Here is a 21,288-nt window from a genome sequence, read left to right as displayed (position 1 = left end):
GGAAGGAGCAAACTTTTATTATGCCCTCTCAGCTCGTCGTTAATGTTGCGTGTAGTGTGGGTGGAGCAGCAGCTGACATGGCTCTGAGGTACCGTTTGTATAGAGATCGCCATGCTTTAATATCAAACCATGATGCCCAGCGGTACCAGCAGCCCTGGCTCAGCACACTCTGACCTATAAAGGATATGAAAATGTTGCATTCCAGCCCCATTTATTATTCATTAATTGGCTAACTCACCCTCTAGTCAGCAATATTTAATATCTGGGAGAGGACTGAAGTGGTGGGTTCCCATGTAGTTCACATTTTCTGGTATTCATGAAACAGAATCTAAATTGTATTATTTTCCTCTTGCATTTCACTTCAAAGAGACCTTGAATAAGTTTGTCTGTTAGCGTTTATGTTTCAGCCCCGTCTTTGTTGCGCTCGCTGTTCCTCAACTCACACCTCCTCGTCTGACCATATGTCTTAAAGAAGTCACTTGAATGTCGACCCCCATCAGATAGAAAGGCTGGCGGTAACAGGCCTAATTAAGCATTTTTTTTTTTCCCACTTCTTTTCATCCAGCATCCCCGGGGAATGCTTTCTGCTGATGCTCGCGAAAACAAAGCAACAGAAAGAGGAAAACAACAGGAAGAAGAGTTCACAAAACAACACAGAATCAGACAATGAGCACTGGGATGCTCTGCAATCAAACCTCATCAATCTGAAAAACACAGGATAGAACTTCTGTATTGAATTAGTTTCAGACCTTTTGTGCTAAAACCCCTTAACAGCTTTTTCCATTTAAGGGTCATGTGAGAATGAGTGCTGGAATCTGCATTCCACAAAATCAGTTATGGAAATCTGTTCTGTCCAGACATCTGATTACCAGGTTTTGTAACATGTCTGACAGGAACAATGTCACACCAGTAGATTAAGCGTTGTGATTTGTATTTTTAACAGGCTGTATTTGTTGGCAGCTGTGTTCAAGTGTAGTAACACTGACCCTGAGACTGCGAGCTCTTAGCATCTAATCGTGAAAGGAAATATGTCAGCTGAGCCTTTTAAGTGAATTGCATGCAAATGATAAGTAGATGAGATGCATGTCCTTTATCTTGACATGGTTCTACCACAAGTGCATCTCTATCATCATCATTATCATCATAATGACAGCAACAGTGTTTGTGCGAATATAAATCCTGTACCTTTTCAAAACTGATTTCAGTAGGAACAAACAGACAGGGACCAGACTTGCCTGGGGTACCGGAGCGTAGAGATTATTCAGTTTTGTACCTAAGCCTTTTGAAACAGCAGTGATTGTAGATATATTATTAGTCTGACCAGCAAGGCGAGCAGCAGAGTGCTGAATTTACAGAGGAATTTAGCGAGCCTAATGGCCTAGACAGGATGAATGAAAGAAAGCTGTAAGGAGAAAGACAGGCAAAGAGCCTAGCAAATAACATGAAAAGTGCATTTATCTGAGATTGGTGACATCTTCAACTCGCCATTAATGACCGGGTAAACACCCTAAGTAAATATTAACAGGTCTGCAAAAGGAAAGAGGCGACGATGTGAAAAATAGGTCAAGAAGAGGTGAAGTAGTGGTGGGATTTAAAGGATGCCAGTCTTCTGTTACTCTCTTGGAGAGATCTTTGCTAACTACAGTATCTGATCTTTGCAGCTTGGCCCCAAATTTTTGTTTGTTGGAAAAGCAGCAGACGCTCCTTGCCTCCCCCTGCAAGGCCTCCTTCAATCTCCGACAAAGGACCATGCCAAAAACTGGACTAGAGGCCCTGCAAAACACACTCCTAGTGTTTGTGCTTACGCTAAAGTTTAGCTCACTGTATGCAGTTATTATTCTACTTACTGTGGAGCTATTAAACGAAACAAAAGAGCTGTAGAATTCTTTTGCATTCGTGAGCTTTTTTCAGCACGTCTGCAAATTCAGCATGAAATGTGATCTTGTCCTAAATGGAGAGGAGATTGTGCAGTGCAAAACGAGTCGAGTAGAGACTTGGAGACTGAACATTATTGGTTTAAGTAGGAGGAATCCAATGTCATGCATGTGGACAGTACCGCGACAGTTGGTTGGTGCGCTGAGGTGGGTTGAGGGTCAGCAGGAGCAGAAAGAAAAGCAGCTCAGTTGATGCTGTAGTAGGACGAGTACAACTGTCTGTGTGTTTCTGGTGACATACCACCCACTCAGGACGCATGCATCTATCCATACCCTGTCCTTTTTTATCTCCCTCCTTCCTATCTCTCTGTCAGTGAGAGTATACGAGACGTCTGTGTCTGCGAGTGAGGATTTGGTACCTTAAGCCCAGACCCTCAGCTCCGCCCCTTCTGCTACTCTGGCAGACCCCGCAGGATCTAGTGTCTGTCTCAGCTCACTACTTCCCCCCACAGATCATAACACACACTATTGTAGTATATTGTACAACTCATACAGCTAATATAAGACACTTTGCCTATCACAAAGGAGTCTCTCATATTCCATTCACACTTCAATCCTCATAAACATATTTAGAATAGAAGTCTCTATGAAAATAATCCTCCATATTATGATTAAGTCATCCATATATCACCTTTAAATGTTGGATATACTGTACTTGATATAACCCCTTTCAATCTGGTGTTTCACTTTCGCTGTGCTGATAGTGACGTTATTTTTACTTCACAGTAGAGTTTTATTTACGATTTATACTTTTCAGTACTGTGTGGGGGAAGAACAGAATTATTTCTATTCGTATACGCATATATTATTTTTATAGAGCATCTACAAAGTTAATGCCAAAAAAGTTTGGATGCTGTGGTTCTTCTCACTTTGCCTGTTGCAGGAAAAATTCATGATGAAGATGGTTCTTTGTTTATCACATACAGTGTACAATGTAGTAAAACTTGTAGGGCATCCCTGAGGAGCAGTAGGTCACATGAACCTCACATCATATTAATATAATTCAAAGACTATTAAACTTAAAGGTAGAATCAGTAGGATTTGTCCAAGCTGTTCGTAAACACACCACACAGATAGTTGATTGTTGAGCCTCATTCCCAGAACATCAAATACCGACATTTTGGGTTGGTAAAGCGTCCCAAACCGCAACAAACTGATAAAATAAGAAAATCAAGGCAGAGGGCTGCAGGGTCTCTGCAGATACGAGACACTAACACGCCTTTTCTTCCCACATCTGTTGTGTGTGATATGCACTGATGATGATGTTGAAATCAGTCTTGTGATGTTTGGAAGGCAGAGTGCAATGACGCAAAATAAAAATATTCCATAAATCCCTTCAAATGCATTAAAACTGAAGTAATAAAAGTATAAAAGTTGAAGTGTGTTTAACCTTCACCTTTTAGTCCTTCGCTTCAGACACACTGCATCCATTAGTAATAACCCACAACTTGTTTCTTTCATCAAAAGTACTGTAGCTGCAAGCAGCTTTACAAAATACTTTCATGGTGACAAAACAATCTAGAAATTTTAAAAGAAACTCAGAAGTATTTAACTGCATATGTGAGCTCTGGCAGGATAAAATGTTGCGTGAATACCGCCCTGTCTCATTGGAATTTCCTCCAAAGATTGGCTTCCCTCTGTTGGTATTTTACACATGCCAATCTCCTTGAGCTGAGACCTGAATAGGCATCAACATTTCCACAAACATCCTGTTCTGGTTTTCACTCCTCGAACATGAATGCAAATTATAATGTTGACCTCATTCTAAAATATAAATGAGGAACACACCCAAGTCATTATTTCGGGCTCAGGCTGGTCATCTCTATTCTATTTCTATATCACGCCACCACAGTGGCAGCAGCACCATTGTTAGTAAAAATCCTCTTAGCTAACTGTAGGCAGCAGCGCTTTGGACCTCCATAGCTCCTGGAAGAATGACACAGTGATTTACTCAGAACATGACACCATCCCTCAAAGTCATCACTGCAGCGTATCCCTCTATGTACAGCCAGCTGTGTAATGAAAAGTGACAACACATCGCCATGCTTTTAATGTCTTTGGTTATGGGGGGATGGAGAGGGCTCTGGATGGATAGGGCCCTGTATAAAAGAGTTTGACTGATGCGGTGTGGGCTTTATCCTGCTTTTTCACAGTCATTGTCTCAAGCTGTGCGCTAAAAGAGAAATGATTGAGCCATATTATTTTATATGTTACAGTCAAGTGCATTTTGTATGCACCACAGGCTTACAATGTTGTTAACATTTGAGGTTAAATTGAATCCCAAGACTGATGCTTTGTTGGGGTCATTTTGATTTGGACAGCATGCCACAGTGACCACTTCAGCGAGACCCTCTTACTAGTTCCAATTTTGGTGTTTCAGCGGCATGTTTGGTATGATTTTATTTACTATCCTGCTAGATACTATTCCCAAAGGGTCCTGTAATCCTCTTACCATATGGGTGGGGGCAGAAAATATTTCCTTGCTTCAAGTGTGGCTACAGGCATAGCCTAAGGCTTATGGCAGTTTTTGGCAGCTTCCAAGCCCAACGTCGAACCCTTGCCATACACCCCCAGCCTCTGCCCCTGCTGTATCTTCTACCCCTCCGTCCATCACCAAGCCCCTGATCCATTTTTAGCCTGCAGCATGGAACTTGTTTGCTGGTAATACATCAGAAGGCATTATATCCTCAGCAAGATCAGCCTCCGTTGGGGAAAGCATAACCTTGGGAGTGACTTTGTGGCGAGGGCTGTCAGTGCTCTTCCAAGTAGCCTGCTGTGAATCTTAAAATGCTTCTACCCTTAGGAAAGACTTCCAGGAAAGGTGAAGCTGTGGGGTTTTTCCAAGGTGTAGGAAGTGTGCCAGCAGAACCTTAAAATCCAAGAGGTTTTATGCCTAATTCATTTATTTTGGCTCAAAAATTAAAACAGTTTTACTCTATTTACATGCTCCAAAGAACCACTCAGATTTCCCTAATTGTGGAAGTCTTCATGGTGAAGTTATGTCATGAGCAATTTCAATTTTTCCTGTATTATTTGGCAGCACTACTTCTCTCCATTTTCTACTCTCAGATATGCCTAGCATATACCAGCTCCTCAGGGCGATGACCTGATGATTACAAGGTCACTTCAGGTTGTACCACCTTAACCTGAGAACACAAGCAAGCAAACAAACAGCACATCAGATTTGATTTGTCTGTGGTTGTCTGCGGTGTGCTGAATCATGGTCTGAATTAAGTAGACAGACGTTCTTTGATGATGTTTTCTCAGCAGAATCCAATCTGTCAGCAGAAAAAAAGCTGTTGGATCTTTTTTTCAGTTTAATTTTCAGACACCCAATTAAGGATGTTTGAAACTAATCTCCTCATTTAGACTCGATTTAGAGTGAAATATTTATTTTTTTGAATCTCTTCTATGTCCACCACCAACCTGCAAAAGCTTGTATCCACTTTATGTGTGCATGTAATAATATACAAACCAATGTGCAGCACAGTGGCTCATGCTGTAGAGGCGCCAAAACTTTTTTTTCCATCCTCATTGGCCTAATGTGCTGTTTTTTAATTGAGCCAACATCTGAATACATATCCACATCGATTGTAGAACCTCTGCAGTCGTTTGAGCCTTCTGTTTAGTTTCAATCCCACTGTTTATGTAGCCTGTGCTCAGGCCCATAATGTGGCAGGTTTCGGATGAAATAAATGGGAAAACACACATGGCGGTAACTAATCCCGGCGGCACCATCACACACTCACCACAAGCCACAGAGCCCCTCTCCTTCCCTGGTTCCCACCCACTCTGGCTCCAGAACCGTTTCCATCCCTGGTGTCCCATCAGTGGCTGTACCCCCGTCCTACTGAAGTAGCCCATTAGTCTCTGTGCTGATGCAGCAAAGCAATGATGGCCAGGCTGTATGAAGGACTCAGTTATTTTCCTTGCAGCTGGTTTCTTTTTCTGTCTCCATCTGCCAGCCTGCAGCCATTCCGCCTTCTCTCTCAGTGAGCTTTAATATTATCAATGCATTATTATCATAGAAGGCTGGGTGACAATGCAAAAAGAGAGACCCAGAGATTAGTGGTGAGTCTCAGAGGGAAGGAGGAGAGATCCGGTAGATATGCAGTGATGTCTCTTTACTCTCTGCTGTGTATTTGCCAGTGTGCATGTGGGTGTGGGTACACATTTGTTTTTGTGTGTGTGTGTGTGTGTGTGTGTGTGTGTGTGTGTGTGTGTGTGTGTGTGTGTGTGTGTGTGTGCGTGTGCGTGTTTGCCAGATGGCTGCCCGGCTGTGGGGTAAAGCTATTATTTTTCAGAGGATGGTATTTTATCAGAGATAATTCGCTCAATGCACCGGGTTCTCCATTATTTATTGTTGCTCCACACTTATCTCGTTTTTCTAAAGTTGTTTGCTGAGCTTTCCATCAACTCTCGACACTCCTTCTCACTTTTACTTCCTCCGTCTTTCTCTCTTGTTCTCCCACAACCGTTTCCAACCCTGTGGAAAAGTTGTTGATTTTGGTAAAATCCCTCTAAGACACAATCATCAAAGACAGCTTACACAATCAAAAGATTCTATTTTGGTGTTATAATAACTCTGTTTGATTGCACTACATTTTAATGACCATAATTCTGTGGGAGAGTGTGTTGTGTAAGCAGAGAACAGATGGCTCAGAGTGCATATTTTAACAACCAAATGACTTGTTTTGTACATGAAGAGCTGACGAGGCACTTGAATTCTCCTCAATTACAATTTTTCCCTGAATAGGTCTTTAACATTGTCCCCTTGCTCTCCCTCCTCTCACCACAGGCATCATCCACCAAATGAAGGGGGACTATGAGACTGCACTGAAACTCCACAAAACACACCTGGCCATTGCTCAGGAGCTGAATGACTATGCTGCTCAGGGCCGGTCCTATGGGAACATGGGTAATGCTTACAATGCCCTTGGAGCCTTTGACCAGGCTGTTCGCTACCACCGCCAGGAGCTGCAGATCTCCATGGAGGTCAATGACCGGGCCTCACAGGCCTCCACTCATGGAAACCTGGCTGTGGCTTACCAAGCCCTGGGAGCCCATGACCGTGCTCTGCAACACTACCAGAACCACCTCAACATTGCTCGTGAGCTCAGAGATGTCCAGAGCGAGGCACGGGCTCTGGGCAACCTCGGCAACTTCCACTGCTCTCGAGGAGAGTTCCCTCAGGCCGTGCCCTACTATGAGCAGTACCTCCGCCTGTCCCCTGACCTCCAAGACATGGAGAGTGAAGGAAAAGTTTGTCATAATCTGGGTTATGCCCACTACTGTCTCGGCAACTACCAGGATGCCGTCAAATACTATGAGCAGGACTTAGCTCTGGCCAAGGACCTTCATGACAAACTGAGTCAGGCCAAGGCTTACTGTAACCTCGGTCTGGCTTTTAAGGCCTTGGGAGACTTTACTAAGGCGGAGGAGTGTCAAAAATACCTGCTGTCACTGGCCCAGTCCCTGAACAATGCACAGGCTCGCTTCAGAGCTCTGGGGAACCTCGGGGACATATTTGTCTGTAAAAAAGATGTGGCTGGAGCCATTCAGTTTTACGAGCAACAACTGGCCTTAGCTCACCAGGTACGGCCACACATAATGAATGTAGTTCAACATATACTAGAACAGTTAATCATACAAATAGGAAATGCCATGTGGAGCGTAATTTTGATATCATTCACTCACATCCCCCATGCTCATAAAATTCTGTCTTGTTTCAGGTTAAGGAGCGTAGGATGGAGGCCTGTGCCTATGCCGCCCTCGGGGCCACCTACAGACTAGTGCAGAAATATGACAAAGCTCTTGGCTATCACACCCAGGAGCTGGAGGTGTATCAAGAGCTAGGCGATGTGTCAGGAGAGTGCAAAGCCCACGGTCACCTGGCAGCTGTCTACATGGCCCTGGGGAAGTACGCCATGGCGTTCAAGAGCTACGAGGAGCAGCTGGAGCTGGGTCGGAGGCTGAAGGATCCCGTCGTGGAGGCTCAAGTGTACGGAAATATGGGCATCACGAAAATGAATGTAGGCGTGATGGAGGAGGCTATTGGCTACCTGGAGCAGCAGCTAGCCACTTTACAGCAGCTGAGTGGCAACGAGGCATTAATGGACAGGGGTAGGGCCTATGGGAACCTGGGAGACTGTTATGAGGCTCTGGGTGACTTCGAGGAAGCCATCAAGTACTATGACCAATATCTGTCAGTGGCCCAGAGCCTCAACCGCATGCAGGACCAGGAGAAGGCCTACAGAGGGTTAGGCAATGGACACAGGTGAGTCTGCTTCAAATGAAAGGCATTCAAATTCAATACTTCACATTGCCAGATAAATACTTTCTGTCTTTGTGAAACACAGCAGTGTCAATTTCTCCCTTGCTGTTGCATTCGCAGATAATTGTATTGGCTGGGTATTACTAGCAATCACAGTAATCCTACTTTGCATGCTATTTTTCTCCTCGCGCTCACTATCAAGGACCACCACAGTTTTGAGACACCTTGCTGGTGAGCACAGCTCGGATATGAGCCCGGTGCTAGCTGTCTCAGCAGCAGCCTAGTGGCCCCGGTCTTATCTGTATGCAAAGAGGCTTTGGCACGCAGACGTCTGAAACTGAGGGAAGCAGTTATTTCGAGGCAACCTCTTACACATCTTGTGTCTCTTCTTCCGTCTATTTCTTCTCATACGTCAAAGAGCTGATGGCATCCTAGGAGACTACGGTGCAAAATAAAACACGAAAGGCTTGCAGAAATCCTCATTTCGGAGATGATTTTCTTCTTATTCTTCTCATCGGCATGGCACCACAGCAATCACACACACAGCAGTATTAGCCATGCATGAGTTCAGAGGGGAATAATAGACATCAGACACAAACCCCTCTCGTCTTCTAACAGCTCTTAGTCAGACACATACATTATCACACAACATTAATTAAGCTGAGGGCTTTTATTCTTTTAATGCTCCATTTGAGCCGGCATTCGCCAATTGTTGGTGTGCCTGAGAATGTGAATAAAGTCTTTTTGAAGGCTGTGAAGGCAAATAAAATGTTGAGATGGGATGAAAGCCACTCTGTCAAAACATACAAAAGAGGATGGAAGCTAGGATCCTTTGACAGATGACCCATCTCGCATTAAAGGATGGTAAACAGAGTTACCCTTCCAACACAAGCTAAATTTTATATTTCACATCAGAGCTCAGACATTTCTCATATAGCCTTCCACTCACATTTAAGTCTGTCCACATCAGCAGCTATCAGAAGTGTGTTTGACATCTGAATCTATATTTCATTCACAGCAAAACTGAAATTATCTGGTGTTTTTACTCAATGTGCGCTCCATGTATAGGGCTGCAACTACCAATAATTTTTAATATCAATAATCTGTCAATCATTTTCTTGATTAATGGATTATTTGTTTGGTCTATAAATTGTCAGAAAATGGTGAAAACATGTTAATCAGTGTTTCCCAAAGCCCAAGATGACATAATGTGAAGTCTTATTTTGTCCACAACCCAAAGTTATTCAGTCTACTGTCACAGAGGGGTAAAGAAACCAGAAAATATTCACATTTAAGAAGCTGAAATCTGAGAATTTTGACTTTATTTCTAAAAGAAATTACTCAAACAGATCAATACACCCCCCTGTTCCTTTAATCATTGATATATAATTGATTTATCGATCGTTGCAGTTCGACATTCTATTGGTGCTCTGTAACAAGTAGAACTGCAACTAATGATTATTTTCATTATCGATTAATCTGTTGATCTTTTTCCCAATTAATTAATCATTCCATCTTTATGTCAACAAATTGTGAAACTGCTCATCACAAACCAAAAGTGATATCTTCAAACTGCATGTTGTCCAACTAACAGTCCAAAACCCCAATACTCTTCACTCACTGTCGTTAATGTGAAAGACAAACCCCAAATCCTCACATTTAAGAAGCTGACACCAGTAACTGTTTGACATTTTGTCTTGAAAAATGACTGAAACAATAGAATGTCATAATAGTTGGCAATTCATTATCTTCCAGTTGATTAAATGACTAATTGTTGAAGCTCTAGTAAAAATTAAATAAATATTTATTTTATGGATAATGAATTTAGTATTAGATATGAGATAAGATTGTTGTGGCCATGATATACATCCCAGTATTTGTTCAGTTCGAAAAGTTGTCTTGTTGTTAGTTATCTCACCTGTCTCACTCCTAATCATCTCATTGGTTTCCTGTCTTTACCTGCAGGGCCATGGGGAACCTACAGCAGTCCCTTGTGTGTTTTGAGAAGCGGTTAGTGGTGGCTCATGAGCTGGGGGAGTGTGGAGGCAAGGCTCAGGCCTACGGTGAACTGGGTGCACTGCACAGCCAGCTGGGCAATTACGAACAGGCTATCTCCTGTCTGGAGCGTCAGCTGGCCATCGCCCGTGACACCCATGACAGACTACTGGAGGGCGATGCCAGCTGCGGTTTGGGTGCTGTGTATCAAGCTATGGGAGAGTATGAGACTGCCCTGCGATGCCACCAAAGTGACCTGGAGATTGCAGAGGAAACGGGCAGCCCCGCGCGCCAGGCCCGCGCCTATGGGAACTTGGGCCTTACCTACGAGTCACTTGGAAACTATGAGCGAGCTGTCGTGTTCCAGGAACAGCACCTAAGTGTGGCGGCTCAGACTAATGACTTGGCTGCCAAGACACTGGCCTATGGAAGCCTGGGGAGAACACACCACGCACTGCAAAACTACTCACAGGCTGTCATGTACCTGCAGGAAGGTGAGTGAGTCAGGGGGAACAGCAGAGAGGATTGCCTTTGTTGCCTGAGCTGATAGGCTTAGAGTTTGTGAATTCATGAATATGAAATTCAGAGCCTATTTGTTGCTAAGCCTATGCCACACTTTTATTAGGCTGTGTGTGTGTGTGTGTGCGTGTGTGTGTCTGTTTGGGCTTTTGTACTCATGTGTTATAAGTGCACAGGGGGATTTTGTGTGCGCATTATGCGTCTGTGTTGGCTTCTGTTGTATAGGTATACCAGCATTTGTGTGTGTATGTCTGTGCAAACCTATCAGGATGCACGCCAAGGCGTTTTTCCTGTTTACTGCTCGCTGTTCTTCACACCTCTATATCTACTTTTCTCAGAGGGTTCTTTGCAGTGAGCTGCCAAAGGATCTTTTCACACAGTGGCTGACAGACTCCTGCCTCTCACGCTTCATTGTCCCCTACACATTATGGTGAAATAAAAACCTGCAGCGTGGCCCCCTCGAAAATTCATTATGTCAGTGACAGTGGAGGAAGGGTTTGTCACCAAGGATGTAAAAAGTGGGAGCATCCATGGATGTGAGCTGAACGTCCACACTGCCAGCCTCACCCATGCTCATTGATAGACTTCTTGTTCAGGCACACCCGCCGTGTTACGACCCAAACTCTGTTTGAATCCAAGAAAATTGCAGCTTGTGTAAGAAGATAGTTGTATATTTCACCCTGCAGGGAGTGAATGCAAGGATGCAGGAATACATCTCCTCTATCTCTCCTCTGTCGCCTTATTAGAGTTAGGCGGGCCTGCGGTGACCCATACACCCTCTGCAGGCCTGCTTGTTGAGCTTTAATGGAAACAAAGGCGACAGGCCATTCTGTCTCCAGCCTGTCCTCCTGTTGTCCCCCACACTGTCCTTGTATTGTTCCTCGGTCTGGCTGTGAAAAAGAACAGTGCCTTCACTATCCTTGACAGCCAATTATTTCTGGCCAACCTACCCAGACCGAAAAGTTGGCAAGGTTTTTTTCCTCCAGTTTTTCTATTTTTTTCTCTTCCTACTGCTAGTTGTTTTGTTTTTTTTATTCTTCATGCTGCACTGCTTGTTTTTTATTTTTGTTTGCCGAAAAAAGATTAATTGGAAGGAGAGATAGAAAGGCAGTTCCAAACTAGTGCAGATATTGTTGACAACATGTGATCTCCAAATCAGTGTGAGAGTATCTGTCTCTGATGGTTATGCTGCGTTGTACAGTAATACAAAATAACGAGGCTACAGTGGAAGACACATAAAGACACCAATTAACTGCTGATAGGCTAACAAAATTTCTGTCACCTCAAGTGACACTACTCTTCACGTTATCTTCCTGTTATCTTCCTGTACTTTTCCATTAAAGGACACTGCACATCTCTGTGTCAATCTTAAACAAAGGAGGCATTTCACACCGAGATGCACTTTTGCAACGATTAACACAACAGTCATTAAATCAATGCCGTCATTGTAGCGACTAATGGAGGTATTCCAGTTTCTTCACGCTTCGTTTATGGAACAACAACTAATGGAATAACAATATTAACCTGCAGAGGCAGTTTTTGGCAGAAGTGCACCTGATGCCTCATATTTGAACCTGGAAAAATGAGGTTTTATATTGATTCATGCAGATAATAAATAGAAACAAAAATGGAGTGTGCTGTTTATACCCTAATAGAGAAAATTCAGTAGAATCTTATAAGTTGTAAAATATAGTATATAATATATTCATAGTTCATATGAATTGACAAGATTATATATAGTATATTATACTAACTTATTATGAATATTTTATTTTGTTTGTATTTGAGGAAGAAATTATGTTCGGGATAATAAACTCCAATATCCTGAGCATGCCTGTGTAGTATAAGCATAAGCTTGTATGAAATCTAAGGACACATAGACATTGTGAACTTCAATATATAATATATAAATAGTGCATTTTATAACATGTGAATTTAGATTGATATATACATAGTTTATCTTAATAATGCCTTGAGTGAAATTAAATTGTCATTGCAGCCAGATACAGTAAAAAGAGGTTCATGAACACAGCAAAGATGACATCAAGGTGAACAAGCAAAAAGACTGTGAAGGAGAATGAATAGCTAAGTAAGGTTATTGACTGTTAATCAGGCTATAAAGGTATAAGGTGCTGAAGGTTTATAACTTCTAGATACAGTCAAATCATTGTAGTGTATAAAGAGATACTGGGCTACAAATTCTTTATATTTAGAAACGACTAAGGATTTCTAATCAAACACAGTAATGGTACATGTAGCTGGTCTTGAACAGCTTGTCAGGACGCATGTAACAGTAAATGCAGCAGGATGATATGTGTCTCAGTGTGAAATGTCCGGACCTTTCATCATCATATGTGGACCCCTCACAGTTTACAGAGTTGCTATTTTTATGCTATAAGTCTTAAATGTCGTTCGCTGTTAAAGTGGCAGCAGGGGTTCGACTGATGGCGTGGTGAGCCACTGATAAACTTATTTTTCTTTCAACTGTTGTTGATATTTTTTATTTCTCTACTGCTTTGGCTGAAGCAGATGAAATCTTCCACCTCAACATGTATTTTAGTAATTAACATCTTAAAAGTGGAAAACCAAAAATAAGTTAGTTTTCCATAATCTCATTAATCATTAAAAACACCTTCACAAATATCAATATTTCTTTAAGATATGTCCAAAATTTTTGTTTTAAATGTTAAAAATCAAGAGAACGTGAAGAAACAACAGTGTTGATGTGGGGAGTTCTGTTTATTTTGTGGCAGAGATGTCTACTGAAGAGGCAGTGGTCTAATAGCCCCCTGTCGTTTCAGCTAGGAGATGTATGCAAGTGATGAGTTTTCTTTTTAGTCTGATAAGTAAACAAAATAAACTCACAAAATGTCAAGAGAGGAAATAGTTTTACACCCATTTTCAGAAAAATACAGCTATCTGAATTTAAGTTTCTCTCTTTTTAACAAACTAATACGAGCTCAATTGCCTTGTTCATTGTAAAACACACCTTGTTCAAACTCGACATAAACAATAAAACTCACCAAAACAGTCTTTCTACAATCACCTCTGGTTTGGTTGAAATACATCCTCAATTCACAGAGTGAGATATGAAGACATTCAAGCTCTACATGGCGTTTTTGCCCACTGCTAATGCCCGACTCTCTGTTGCTCCTCTGCTGCTTCACCTCTCTCCTGTCCCTGCCTGCCGTGCCCTCTTGTCCCTGGAGTCATAGTCCTGGTCAAAGCCATTGTTAATCACTGTACTGTACTGTATCCCCTGCCTGCAAACTGTCTTCCGTCAGTCTCGGAGGCTGTGTTCAGTCCCAGTCTAGTTTCCAGCCATGTTCACTGGGAGGCAGCTCAGGCTAGTTGAGCTGAGCGCCTTTGCTCACTGTAAATACCCCTGTGGTCAGCTAATAGGGCCACTTAGCTCCAACGGCTAACTTACCAAACTTGCTAATGACATGTAGTCGGCTAGTCGCTATAGCCCAAGATAGCTACAGCAAAGATAACAGTGAGCAGCAGTTAGCGGTTATGCTTCCCCCTAAAGTTTTGCAGTTACCTGAATTCTGGCCATCTCTTACACATGATATTTTTATTACAAATGTCAACTGTCTTAGTACCAGCGTGCCAGGATGAATTTGGTATCACATGCCACATCATCCACATTATTTAGACTACATGTCAGAGGTTTGTGGAAGATGTTTTTTACACAGAGTAGGTAGATGTGGGTGTCTTTATCGTGGAGAAGAGGGAGACACAGCAGTGAAAGTGCGAACCATAAAAAACCTCTTCAGTATTTCTTTTTCTTCAGAAACTGTCTATATTTGACACAGTTTTTTTTCACATGTGGTCATGATCAAAGGGTACTGTGTTGTCATGTGTCATGGGTGCGCATGTCCGGCACCACGTACTTGCGGTTCTACGCTGCATGAGATTGCGTGCCCTTGTTCAAGTGCACGTGTATTTTGTGTCTGCACGTAAAGCTTGCGTCTGAAGCCAGAGGTGCGTGGGCCTCAGGGGCTGCCGAGAATCTCTCACCCAGCTGTCAGGCAGCCTTTTAAGTGTTCTCTAGTTGCTCTTCAGGGTGCAGCCAGCCACGGCCACATCCTCATGTCAGCCGCCGCTACGTGACTGTGCCTGCGGGGCGCACCAAAGGCACGCACGGTGACAGTGACAGGCACTGAATGATACAGAGCGGGAGAACTGAGGGAGTAAGAAGGAGAGAGTCGGGGAGGGAGGGAAGGAGGGATGGAGAGAAACAAGGAGAATGGGAGACAGGCGGATGGGAAAGACAGAGATCGGCATGAGTCATTATTCACATGTATTATTTCACTGTCAACTGGAGAATAAAGAAAACATAGAGTTGGTTGACATTCAGGCTTGATCATAAAGAACTATCACAGCACAGCTCAGAGAAAGAAAGGTTTTTCTGTGTTTGTGTGTATGTGCATGTGTGTGCGTGCAGATGAAAGGCTCAGAGCTGGAGTTGAGATGAGTGAGGGGTGAGACTGTCAAAGAATGAAAAGGATAATTTAGATCTGTTTCCTCTCTCTTGCTCCAGCGCCTAATGAGCCCTAAGCAGTGCTGAGTCCCTGCAAGCACTGCCACCACAGTCAAGATGAAACAGGTAGAGAGAGCGGAGGGGGGCCAGAGACACTGGCAAAGAGATGAGAAAATGAATACGGCGAGGTATAGGGAGAGAGCAGCAGATGCATGGGGGAAGAGGGCAGGCAGGCAGACAGAGGGAGGGTGTGTGGAAAGATAAGGCGAGAGGGGAGACTGTTGCAAGCTTCAAAGGCTGCCGGCTAGCGTGGCCATGGAGGAGCCATGAAGTCTATGGTTGCGTGGTGTGCTGGGTTTTTTGCGGAATAGGCTGCCTGTTTCGGGTCACGCTCTCTGTTCTTGGCTTATCTGGTCCAGCCACAGACTGTTTTCCAGGAATGCAAAAAAAAAGGAGACCCGGACGAGGATGGCTTGGCCCATTTTCTACTCTTTTTGACCAAAAGCATGTTTAGACCCCTCCGTCACACAAGCGAACGGAGATATGGACAAATACAGAGCCTGTTTAAAGTCAGACCGAGCATGAGCAATAGCCTATTGCAGACTGCAGACTGCTTGCTGTGCATTTAGCACCTTGTGGGTGATATGTGGCCCTGGCAGCTGTCGTTTTTTTTCCTTCATTGTCCTCTGTGGAGTGGCATTTTCATCTCAGTAATTGGGCAGAACCAAGTATTCGGCAGGCGCGGTGAGGACACATGCAAAGATGTGACATACGCCTTGCTGCTTGAGGGATTGGAAGTGAAAAACAAACTGTGCGCTCGCCAGGTGAACTGACACTAAACGAACATATACACCTAGATACACTCACGCGTGCACTTTCAAATCTCCCCCGGCTTCCCAAACAACTCTGAAAGAATCCTGAACTAAATATCACAAAGCAGACTGCGCTATGAGTTTGCATACAGTCTATTATTAGCTCATCAGCGCGTTTGCAAATATTTGTAGATGTCTTCATGATATTGTGTGGCTTCTTTTTATGCAAGCGTTAAGCGTGTGTTTGTGTTTGCTCAGCCAACCAGTCAATCCTCCGCATTGATTACTATGCAGTCCGATTAGTGCTCTAACAGCCTCCCTCTGTGGCAGAAGTGTGGGTGTGTGTGTGTGTGTATCTGTGTTAGTCCCACTGTGAGCAGTATCTTACAACTGAGGCCAAATATCCAAACCTGTTCGCTGTCAGAACATCAGTACCACGCTATGCTTACATCTGTTACTCTGAAAGATACCTAAGAGTCTGCCTGCTCTGAATAATTTCGACTCTCCCGTCTCTCCCTCTCTCATCTGCTCCCGCCTCCTCCCCTTCTGACAGGCCTGCGGCTTGCAGAGCAGCTGGCTCGGCGTGAGGACGAGGCGAAGATCCGCCATCGTCTGGGGCTCTCTCTGTGGGCCAGTGGGAATCTGGAGGAGGCTCAACATCAGGTGAAGTATCTTCTGTTCCTTCCTCTTCTTGCCTCGACTCACCTTGACTCAATTTCCCCTCCTCTCCTCTCCTCTCCTCTCCTCTCCTCTCCCCTCCCCTCCTCTCCAACATCTGGACTTTTGTAGTAAAAACTGACCTCCAATAAGTTCACATCTGTTGGTCGGTGAAATGAGAGAGGGAAGTAGATGTCCAAAGATTTGGAGTGTGAAATGTATGTTTTGGGTAATGCCCTCACCGTGAAAGAAAGAGAACAACAGGAGAAGATAAAGAAGAGGTGACTACAGAGCTTGAACACGGCTGCTGGCAATATGCTGGGGAGTCTGTTGAGCTGGTAAATGCTGTCATCTCAGCAGACAGGCGACAGACGACTGAAGCCTTTTTCTATCTGTGTGCATGGTCTCAGGAGTACCAAGCCTCCGCATCACACACACACACACTCAGTCCTCTTCAGCCCACTGCCCACCTGGCAAGCATGGAATATCCCCTTAACATCTCTCTTTACAGTCCTGTCCACACACCACAGCTCGAGATTTTCTCAGCTCGTGCCTCCACGCACACGTCTGCGAACAGTCAGCCAACAGCAGCGGCTGTCACGTGTGTCTGCTGGGATGTTATTCAGCTGCTTTCATTTTCAAAATCTAGTCCAAAACATTTCTGTTCGGATACGCACTCTACTTCGTAGATCTATGTGACCCAGATAGCTTTGTTTTTCTGTCCTGCATCATACTTCTCAAAAAGTAACTTTGTCTGTTTGCAATTATCTGTAACAAGAGTTGGGAAGGAGAGACTGAATCAAGGTGGTGACTAGAGCCGAGGCTCGTGAGTCATACTGAGGAATTTGTGTTCAATTAAAGCAAAATATTATTCTAACAATCGAATGCAACATATTTTCCGCTGCATGTTTGCTTTCAACGCTAGTGCATATCAACATTATGTTTTCCGCGTTGCAACATACAGAGAGCCACAGCAATTTCTCAGATTTTTTCTCCACTATGTCAGGCTTCCGGGTTGAAAGGACATTGTTTTTGTCCTCAGACTGCAGATTGAATGTTTATTCATGAGCCTGTTGCCCCATATGACCTTGGTAAATACCCTGACCCACTTCAAACCTCATTTGTGTAGGCTTGTGTTGTAATTCATAAAGCATCCATTGGTAAAGAATGAGAGTACTTGACCTCATGTTCCTCATTCTCTCTATATTTAAACCCAATTGTAGTTAACACCCTCTCTGCGATCCCAGTGATCCCGTGACACTCAGATTGACGTGTCCTGATTCTAATCAGGTATTTCAGCAGCGCACGGTCCCTGTGAGAAGCACCCACGTTCATATCTAAGTAGAACGCGGATCAATAACTTCATGTTTCCTTGAATATCAGTGTTCTATTGTAGATTAAACTTCTTCTTCCTCTGATATCATCTGTCAGAGAGGATGAGAGTTCCCCAGGGAGGTTATTCTACAAAAATCATTAAAGGTGTGTGTATCAACCTCCGCTTACGTTACAGATTCAGTGTGACACTGACATTCGCTTAACATGTCAGATAAAAGCCATGTTCGTGTCAGTGACGGTAGAACTTGAGAGTGCTTTCTGAATGCATAACTGCTGTAGAATGTAGCAGATTTTACCTGTAACATGGCCAAGAGAGTCACTGCGGACACAGCACATTTGGGATTGTTTCCCCTTCATCTGTGCCAGGAGGGTCAGGCCGGAGGAAAGGCGCTGTGAGAAATTAGTTTCAATCTTAAAGGGATGTCTGCAAGCCCAACAGATTAAACTTGCACTGCAGCAGTCCTCCCATGGCCCTATCAGCAAAATCAGTGAGACTAGCAGCTCCGTCTACTAGCACTAATGCAGCAGAGCTCACAGATTCTCTGCTGATCTCCACTCCCCCCATTCACTCCCTCTGACACACTTTTCCTGCATGACCTTGGGATATGCCAGACGAGCTACAGCCTATGCATATGCTTGCGCTCACAAGAAACATGCGCTCTTTCTTTCTCTTACCAAACCCACAGCACTGATAGAATCCTTTTCTTCCACACCAACAATCTTTTCTCCACTGCAGCTCTTTGTCTTGTATGAACTATGGTCAAGCAGTGTGAGCAGAGTGCTTTACCCTCTCTGCTGGCCCCGGACTCCTGGAGAGTGGCTCTATAGCAGCACCAGTCATCCTACAGGGTTGCCATAGGCGCAGAAATAGGAAATCAATAAAGGCTCCCATGAATCAGCACTCCTTGCTAGCTTCGCTTGGCCAGTGTGCAACACTGCTCACTGCCCCACCTCTCCATTGTCTCTCTCCTTCTCTCAATCCAATGTCTGGCACTGAATAGAAAGGTCCAATAAACACAGACTAGCCTATTGAGTTCACACAGCATTTGTTTCCTTGGACGCTGTAGGTTCAAGCTGCCCAGGTAATGGTTTAACTTCTCAGTGCCCTTTCCCATGTTCAGGCAAATAACAGCTGAAGAGAGGTTTACTTGTGTTGGTGATTCATTAAGCGACATTACTGTACTTTTCTCTGCTGAGAGAGAGCCAGAATTGGAAGGCAGCAGGTCTCATCAGTGGTGACCATGAGGTGGGATGCTACCATCTAGTGGTCACAGTCATTCCCTTTCTGTAAAAGTCTAATCATACACACATAGTGGTATATGATGGTTGACATTTTTATCCATAACATTTTAAGCACTTTCAGGATATCTTACACCTGTAAGAATCAAACCTATAAATAAAAAATACATTGATTTTCAACCTATGGTAATGCATACAGTGGAACCACCCTTAAAGGATGAGTTCACCCTAAAATGAAAATTCAGTCATTTTCTACTCACCTTCATACCGATGGAAGTCTCGGAGTTTACTAAATATTTCCGGAGCTTCACAACAAAGCAGCTCTGCAGCATTCTCCTATACAACTGAACAAAAACAACAACAACAAAAAAACATAAAATGGATCCATACAACTCATCCGAAGTCAGCGGAAGCCCCCGAGATCCCAAACTGATTTAAAAAGACTTTATTTACACCCTCTTAAAGCTGAAATCTTCACTTGAGCTGCTAAGCTAAAAGCGTTAGCACGCACCCAGTCTGAAGTGGGTGCATGAGCTTGACAAGGTGTCTAGGGTCTAAACAACGTCTATTCAAATCACTTTGGGATCTCTGGGCTTCTGGAGATCTGGATTACATGGACGAGCTGTGTGGAGCCATTTTATGTTTTGTTTCACTTGTTATTTTTACTTTTTAAAACAAGTCCCCATCTACTTCAGTTGTTTAGGAGAATGGTGCCACACTGTTTTACTGTGAAGGTCTAGAAGTGTGTTATGGACTATGAAACTTTATCTAACTTTCCACAGGCATGGGAGTGAGTAGTGAGTGATTTCTTATTTTCTAGTAAACTTATTCTTTAAAGGAAGAGAAGGCGATTTTGGAGAAAGGTAATTGATTTTTTAAGTCTCATTCCCTGGTCATCAAATACCGGAATTGCATTCCCTAACTTTAGGCATTAATTATCTGAACTGACAGCATGATGTAGGTTATCTTTTTTCTAATATCTGATTGTTGTTCATCCTCAGCTCTACAGAGCATCTGCACTGTTTGAGACCATCCGCCATGAAGCCCAGCACAGCACAGACTATAAACTCTCCCTGTTTGACCTGCAAACCTCCTGCTACCAGGCTCTCCAGAGGGTCCTTGTCAGCCTTGGTATGCCCATAGACACTTCTCACTTTTACATATATACATATATGAAAGATTCCGTTTTAGCATCAACCTACTAATCACATTGACCTTTGATTACCTCAGGCCACCATGATGAGGCTCTGGCAGTGGCAGAACGCGGTCGTACAAGAGCCTTCGCGGACCTCTTGGTGGAGAGGCAGACAGGCCAGCAGGACACGGACCCCTACACCCCTGTGACAGTCGAGCATATTTTGGACACCGTCAACAGCCAGAGGGCCTTGGTGCTTTATTTCTCCATGGCTGCTGGTTACCTGTACAGCTGGCTGCTGGCTCCAGGAGCAGGTAAGGACGGACTCTCTGCTCAGCTCAGACTGTACAATTGTTTTATTGGGGTGATGAAATCCTATCATGTCTGTCTGTCATCTTGTTATTGTTCTCTGCCTGTAGACATTCTGTCTGCTGTCAGACCATGTGTGCTCAAACAATTACATTTGATGGATGGGTTTCAAATTTCCTCTTTTGCTCCCTCGTAAAAATAAGTTCTTGCAGTGATACTTTACTTTGGCCAGCTTGTTTTTCTAACAGTCCTTTTCTCAACAAATTTAAGTCACAAACTGCAATTTTATGCAAAAATATTTGAATATTTTCTTAATGAATGCTCGATGCTAAAGCACTCAAATGTTGCATAAATAAAGGGAAGAACCAAATTATTTACTCAAATGTAATACATAGACATGTAGACATAGTTAGCTGAGATCTTTTCTGTCTCTATCGAAGCTTTCAGAGGTTAAAGCTGTAACAACAGCACACTTGAAAGATTAGACAAACACAAAAACAAACAGGCACACTTGTTCAAATCAGAGCGGATAAAAGGTCTGGAGGCTGGAGCTTGTGTTCAGCTGCAGGGGTAAGAAGGCCAGTGTTACCACC

General features: G+C 43.6%; 1 protein-coding gene across 4 annotated transcripts in view; it reads left to right on the top strand.

Moving 5' to 3' along the window:
* The window catches only part of LOC311261987 (tetratricopeptide repeat protein 28-like), a 199,026-nt gene that overhangs the window by 163,348 nt on the left and 14,390 nt on the right, over nt 1-21,288 (top strand). For all 4 annotated transcript variants that reach the window (XM_084361064.1, XM_084361063.1, XM_084361066.1 and 1 more), the window contains 6 exons: nt 6,733-7,529; nt 7,667-8,211; nt 10,174-10,697; nt 16,574-16,683; nt 20,253-20,382; nt 20,482-20,700. In XM_084361064.1, coding sequence (XP_084217190.1) covers nt 6,733-7,529; nt 7,667-8,211; nt 10,174-10,697; nt 16,574-16,683; nt 20,253-20,382; nt 20,482-20,700 — 2,325 coding nt within the window. The remainder of the gene's footprint in view (nt 1-6,732; nt 7,530-7,666; nt 8,212-10,173; nt 10,698-16,573; nt 16,684-20,252; nt 20,383-20,481; nt 20,701-21,288) is intronic.

The sequence above is a fragment of the Pagrus pagrus genome (assembly GCF_965226575.1).
Source record: "Pagrus pagrus genome assembly, chromosome: 8".
Taxonomy (NCBI): domain Eukaryota; kingdom Metazoa; phylum Chordata; class Actinopteri; order Spariformes; family Sparidae; genus Pagrus; species Pagrus pagrus.
The sequence above is the reverse complement of the archived record's forward strand: the minus strand, read 5'-3'. Positions and strand labels throughout refer to the sequence as shown.